We start from the raw sequence: 7372 nt of genomic DNA on the forward strand, positions 1-7372 counted from the left end.
AAATCATAATGAAAATTATATAAATTATTAAACTGAATAAAAAATAAATATTAAAACTGTGTTATTAAGTAAAAGCTGTGCTTTCAGGAATATTTATAACTTGAAATTCATATGTTAGAATAAAAAGCAAGGTTGAATACCAATAATCTAAATAAAAAGTTCAAGAGGTTAATGGAAGAACAGTAAATTAAAAACTAAGTCTAAAGAAGGAAGTATTAAAAATAGCTAAATCGAATAAAATAGAATAAAGCACATAATAAAGGTCAGCAAAGCCAAAACTTGTTCTTTTGAAAAGACCAATAATATTGATAAATGCCTAGTAAGAATGTTCAAAGAAAAAGAAAGAAGGCAAGAAAATAACCAAATCATTAATGTGAATATGAAGACATTAATACAGATTCCATAGTGATCTAAAAGATCATAGAGAATTCTGTAACTTTCAGTGGCTGCCTAGATTGGTTTAGAGCAATTCCTTTCAGAAGAACTTGAAAAACTGGACAAAATATTTCTTAGTAATGCTTATTTGTGCTTTTCTGACAGATCATTTAATTCAACTAAGGACTGAGATCATTTCAAGCTTCTGTTCCCTGAGGAAGAGTCTATTTATGGTTTACCATTTGCAGTAGGTACTGCCAGTGCCCTGCCCATATCCCTTGACTTCTGTCCTTTCAGTATGCTTTCGACCAGCGGTCGCCAACTAGTGGTCTACAGACCATTGGTGGTCCGTGAGGTCTGAAAGCTTGGTGACCACTGCTCTGGACAACTTCCAGTTTTCAGTATCTGCATCTCTATGCCTCAGACCTTTTTTTTTTTTTTTCTTCTGGAACTGCAGAAGGCTGTACTCAGCAGTTCTAAAGTCCCAACGAGTTAATACTCCCCTTTACCCTAGAAAACACTTTGGGATTGTTATATAAATACCTCAGTTCCCTTTTGCATTGGGTAATACTGTGGTTTGTATTTTTACTGTTTCTCAGTTTCCCTGTTATGTTAACTAGAGTTACCCACTGTGGGTAACTGGTTTAATAACATATCCCATTAATTTAAGGCCTGCTTTCACTTTCCTGTATCTTTTCTCCACTCCCCTACCCTTGTCCTTGGCATATCCCAAATAAACTATGTGCATTTAAATCCTAGTGTTAGGGTGTTTTTCCAAGTGGGATCAAAACAGATGCTCTTACAGTATATTTCTTCAGGTTCCCAAACAAAAGAATGAGTTGTTTATTAGGCCTGCTGTTGATAGATCATGTACTCTCAGTTTTCCCCCTACTTTTACAAGTTTGCTAAGAAATGTGCCTAGCATCTCAGCCTCTCAGCCACAACCAAATACAACAGTTGCCTTAAAGATAAAAGTGACTCCCAACAGTCTCACATTTCTGGTCTTTCTTCCTGTCTTGCATTTTGGCCATTGATAGTTTTCCATTGCTTTCAAATAAATAGTTTTTATATTTTGTTCAGTTTTTTAGTTGTCATTGAGAGGATTGATCTGAAACTATCTAGACTGCTTGGCAGAGGTGGAACTTCAGTGTTATGTTTTATATGCCTTTTCAAAATTAACATATATTGTTGAGTAACTGGATATATGAATCTGGAATTCTGGTGATAGTTCTGAGCTGGAAATAAAAATTTGGAAAATCTTGGTGTATATGCAGTGTTTAAAAACATGGCTGGATTAATTTATCCAGGGAATGTGTGTCGATGGAGAAGAGGTTCATTAACTTGAGTGCTAGGGAGACTGAAATTAAGCATCTAGTTAGCTAGGAGAACAACAGTAAAGTATTGTATATTAGACACCAAGTTAAGAAAATGTAGATTAAACTTTCCAAACAGATAATACAATAGGTCCTCGAGTTACGTCAGAGATCTGTTTGTACAGAGTGACATGACGTGATTTTCGCCAAAGTCGGAACCCACCTTCATAAGCACCTATGTCACTCACATGGAGCACATACACAGCAGTAATGAAGTGAAACAGTAAAAAAAATTTAAAAGAAAGATAACAATTCCTGACCTTTACTTGTGGTAAATAAATAATAAAAAACATAAAGCACATATGTACAAAAGTTGAAATGACGGAAGTTTTTTTATTTATAAATAAATGGGAGATGGCGATGTAACCACGAAATGACGTATGTCGAGTCCGATGTAACCTGTAACCCGAGGACTGTCTGTACATCATTAAACAGATAATGTAATTTAAACCACGCAGTTGTGGTCATAAGGCGGTGGGGAATGACCACAAACATAATACATAGTCATTCATTTCATCCGCGTAAATACCAAACTAACATACATAATAAATCATTTATTAGCTTGGTTCCAATCAGATTGTAGTATCAGATGGCTTTTCTTGGTGTTGATATTAAAGCCAGCATTCCTGCTTACCACAGGTTCAGAGTTGGAAGGAAGATTTTAGTTATGCTAGGGCACAGAAGATATGAGAATGAATTGGGATTACCACTTTCCTCTGAAGTAAGAGTGGATATTGCCAACCCTTTGGCAGACATAGTAATGCTTTTTAGTGTTTTGAGGAAATAGTTACAAAGATTTGACAGAGTTCTTAAGAAAAAACATGTATGAAAACAGTTGTATCTGGGTTGTGTGGATTTAAAGAAGAAATCTTTATATCTGTATTCCAAATTTTTTACAATGAAAATGTATTATTTATAAAAATATGTAGATATTTATTCTAACTTAAGGACATTTTCAACTGAATAATTTTGCATAGAGAGAAGTTGCAGCTAACAGCCAGAATGGGGAGGAAATAGTTCCTGCTTTGACTATACGTTTCTTGATAACACAACTGGAAGCATCACTTAGGAACATTCAAGCTACTAATTATACTGTAAGTGTTTTGTTTTTGAAAGTTTGAAATAATGGACTCACAACATTTTTCAATGAGACTATGGCTAATGCATGCTAACTTTAAGGTGTAGGCCAATTTCTATTTTCCTCCTTTACCTCTATCTAGAGCAGTGGTTTCCAACCTTTTTTTGGCTATGCCCTACCTAAACATCTCTAAAATTCTGATGCTCCCCCCGCTCATGACATATAATTTTTATTATTCAAAGAGTGAACTATTCACATGGAGGAAGCCTAAAAGGCCATTAACTTGGTCTAAACAAGCTTACAAAGAACATGGCATCCATGAAAGAGAAAAGAATGAAAGGATAGTTGAACTACTGAGGAAGAAATCACTAAGAAACTATTAAAATAATAATAATAATATGAATATGAAAAACAGTAAATAAAGTTTCAAAACATAAAATAGAGAACTGAAATGCATAAATATGTCACAATATATATTTATATACTGTAAATATGTATTTATATACTGCATAAGAAATGCAAAAAATTCACTGTTAATAACTTAAAAATCAAGTTGCCCCATGTTGGGAACCACTGATCTAGAGAAAGTTACACATACCGTAAATTGACTTCCTTCCTTTGTCTTGTACTTTATGACTGCATCTCTTTAATAGGCTTATTCCAGTCCCCTTCCCTGCTACAAAATTGTTCATCTTAACCAGATAACTGCCATGTGTCCAAAACGGAAACCATCCCCACACACCACGATATTTTGAATTTAATTAAAAACATCATCTGACTCTGGAGTTGAATAAAGAATGTCATCTTCTTCCTGTGAGGTGATTGGTTCAATTATTTCTTCATCTGATGCCATTTATGGGGATTGAATTTTATTTGCACAAAATAATACATTACAACAATAAATTCAATAATAAAATGATAATTTTAAATTCTACGGAAATATCAACAAAAGCGAGCGTGAAATAAAAATAAACCATCGAGAAACCAAGATGGCAGCATAGGTAAACACCGGAAATTGGTGCCATGCACAACTACTTCAAAAATACAACTAAAAGACAAAAGGGACATCATCCAGAACCACAGGAAGGCTGGCTGAGTGGAAATTCTACAACTAGAAGGAAAGAGAAAAGCACACTGAGACTCAGAGGAGCTGCAGTGTGGAAGTAAAGTTTAGAGGTACGCAGGCGCAAATTGAAAGGGCTGGCAATTGAGGACGCGGCTGTCTTTTTCATTCAGGAGGGAGTCTCAAGCTCCCAGCTGATCTGAACTCCAGTTCTGGGCGAGTCTCTAGGGACCCAGACTCATACTGGGAGAAACTGGACTGTCTGGCATTGGTCAGAACTCGAGGGCAGCTTTCTCTCAGAGGTGCTTGCAGCGATTCCCACGGGACACTGAGACCGGGGGCCTCTTAGGGTAGGACTGAGGAGCAGCCATCACTGCTTGCTCCGCCCTGTTGATCCCCTGAGACCCCGCCCCACCCAGGCTGTGCGCAGGGGCTTTTGCATATGAACAGCCTGGCCCTTTGCAATCTGAAAATTACCTAACACACTGCAGCTGGGTCAGAGAGACCCAGAACTTCCAAAAGAAGGCCCAAGGCCCCACAGCAGCTTGCATTGCATCACAGCTGGGCCTCATCTGGGCACCTCCAAACCCCAAACAAAGAAGAGGAATCTGCAGATCTCTCCATAACTCCTGCTGGATAGCCTCAGGCAGAGGCTAAATTAGCACCTCCTTAGAGATCCAAGAGCCAGTGTACCCAGTGGTCAGAGTGGGACCATCCAGATTACAACTCCTCAGATCCATAGGGGACACACTAGGGGGCAGACTCAGTGAAAACCAAAGCCCCACTGAAGCACGTCTTGCCCCAGAAGGGTGTCTCCAGCACAGAAGTTCTCCCACTGTAGACACAGCTGATTCTCACAGCCAATTGGCCTGGAGGTCAATTCCTCCCAGTGATACCTACAACAATCAAGGCTTAACTACAACAAGACTGTGCGCACAGCCCAAAAGGGGGAGCACCAAGAGTGTCCACCTCAGGTAATTGGGGAGGCTGAACCACTGGGACCTATAGGACACCTAGCACAGAAAGCCACTCTATCAATACAGGGAAGCAGCCAAAATGTGGAGACAAAGAAACAGGTCACAAATGACAGAAATGGAGGAAAGCAAACTACTGGATATAGAGTTCAAAACCACGGTTATAAGGTTTTTCAAGAATTTTCTAGAAACCACCGATAAATTTAGTAAGACCCTCAATAAGTCTAATGAGACCGCCGATAAATCTAGTGAGATCCTCGAGGTTATGAAAAAGGACCAAATAGAAATTAAGCATACACTGACTGAAATAAAGAATATTATACAGAGTTCCAGCAGCAGACTAGAGGATTGCAAGAATCAAGTCAAAAGATTTCAAATATGAAGAAGCAAAAAACACCCAACCGGAAAAACAAAAAGCAAAAAGAATCCAAAAATATGAAGATAGTGTAAGGACCCTTTGGGACAACTTCAAGCGTACCAACATCCGAATTATGGGGGTGCCAGAAGAAGAGAGAGAGCAAGATATTGAAAACCTATTTGAAGAAATAATGACAGAAAACTTCCCTTACCTGGTGAAAGAAATAGACTTACAAGACCAGGAAGCGCAGAGAACCCCAAGCAAAAGGAATCCAAAGAGGACCACACTAACACACATCATAATTAAAATGCCAAGAGCAAAAGACAAAGAGAGAATCTTAAAAGAAGCAAGAGAAATACTGTCAGTTACCTACAAGGGAGTACCCATACGACTGTCAGCTGATTTCTCAACAGAAACCATGCAGGCCAGAAGGGAGTGGCAAGAAATATTCAAAGTGATGAATGCCAAGAACCTACAACCAAGATTACTTTACCCAGCAAAGCTATCATTCAGAATTGAAGGTCAGATAAAGAGCTTCGCAGATAAGGAAAAGCTAAAGGAGTTCATCACCACCAAACCAGTATTATATGAAATGCTGACAGGTATCCTTTAAGAAGAGGAAGAAGAAAAAGATAAAGATACAAATTATGAACAACAAATATACATCTATCAACAAGTGAATCTAAAAATCAAGTGAATAAAAAATCTGATGAACAGAGTAAGCTGGTGAATATAATAGAATCAGGGACATAGAAATGGAGTGGGCTGACTATTCTTGGAGGGGAAAGGGGTATGGGAGGTGCAGGAAGAGACTGGACAAAAATCGTACACCTATTTATGAGGACATTGGGGGGTAAGGGCAGAGGGTGGGGTGGGAACCGGGTGGAGGGGAGCTATGGGGGGAAAAAAGAGGAACAACTGGAATAGTCTGAACAATAAATATTTAATTAAAAAATAAATAAATAAATAAAAAATAAACCGTCAACAGGAAAAGCCTTGAAAACCCTAAATTTTGTTGATGCTCCAATGAAGAAATTTGTAATAAAAACAAAAGGAATGCACACCATGTTTACCATTTTAAGCATGAAATTCATTATAACACAAATCTCGTGTCACAGTGAACAAAAAAATCTCAAGTGTTGCAGTGTTCATCTCTCGCGCTTCTGAGTGGCAGCCCTATATATTGATACTGGAATTTCTTCCATATGCACTGGAATATTTACGAATTTAAGTTACTATCGTTTTCTTTACAAACCCAGAGATGTCACTAATAAGTCTGATTTTAAAATTGGGCAACCAGAGTTGATATGCGAGGTTTGGAGCTATAGATGTGTGTGGAGTGTGGGGAAGGTCCACTGCTTGCATTTATAGATGCTTAAGGTGTACAAAGGGTTAAATAAAGAGAAACTTGAACTAGTAAAAATGGGCTTTCTCAATTAGAAATGGAGAGTCATGACAAAATCTACTTTCTGTCTATAAATAATCAGCTCCTTTTTCTTCTGATATATTTATAAAAATTGGTACTGCTGTTATCAGTTACTGAGTAATGTGAGATAAAATTGATGATATAATTACATGTTCAAGTTCAAATGATACTTAGAAATAAATAGGAAAATATGATAAAAATAAACTTTGCATTAAAAGTTAGAATCATAGTACAAGATGGTAAAAGGAAAAATTAGTTCTTTAGAATAATTTGGATCAGAAAACTTAAGTTTTACACCCATGCAGACAATGGATTAGAGTTATCCTCAATATAGGACAACCCAGAAACACACAAGATAGCATAGGATACCAAATTCCATCTATATATATAAAAGGCAGTGACCGTGATGACCAAAACAACCGGTCTACCGAACAGCAGGCTGCGTGGGGTGACCAGGGCAGCGGTGGGGGGGGGGGGTGGCAATCAGGGACGGACAAATGAGTGAACAAGCAGGCTGCGTATGGTGACCAGCCGGCAGGGGGGCAGTGAGGGGCGACCAGGCTGGGTGGGGGGACCAGTTGGGGGCAACCAGGCAAGTGGGGGGGGGCAGTTGGAGATTACCAGGATGCAGGGGGCAGTGAGGGGTGACCAGCTGGCAGGGGGGCAGTAGGGAGACCAGGCCAGCATTGGGGGCAGTTACGGGAGACCAGGCCAGCAGGGGGCAG

At 38.8% G+C, this 7372-nt stretch overlaps 1 protein-coding gene across 1 annotated transcript in view; it reads left to right on the top strand.

Annotated features, from left to right (window-relative positions):
* DZIP3 (DAZ interacting zinc finger protein 3) overlaps nt 1–7372 on the top strand; it is a 130379-nt gene that overhangs the window by 22793 nt on the left and 100214 nt on the right. Inside the window, exon 6 of the mRNA XM_014456995.2 lies at nt 2726–2842. Within this exon, the coding sequence (XP_014312481.1) occupies nt 2726–2842 (117 nt within the window). The remainder of the gene's footprint in view (nt 1–2725; nt 2843–7372) is intronic.

The sequence above is a fragment of the Myotis lucifugus genome, unplaced genomic scaffold (genome assembly GCF_000147115.1).
Source record: "Myotis lucifugus unplaced genomic scaffold, Myoluc2.0 scaffold_67, whole genome shotgun sequence".
Classification (NCBI taxonomy): Eukaryota; Metazoa; Chordata; class Mammalia; order Chiroptera; family Vespertilionidae; genus Myotis; species Myotis lucifugus.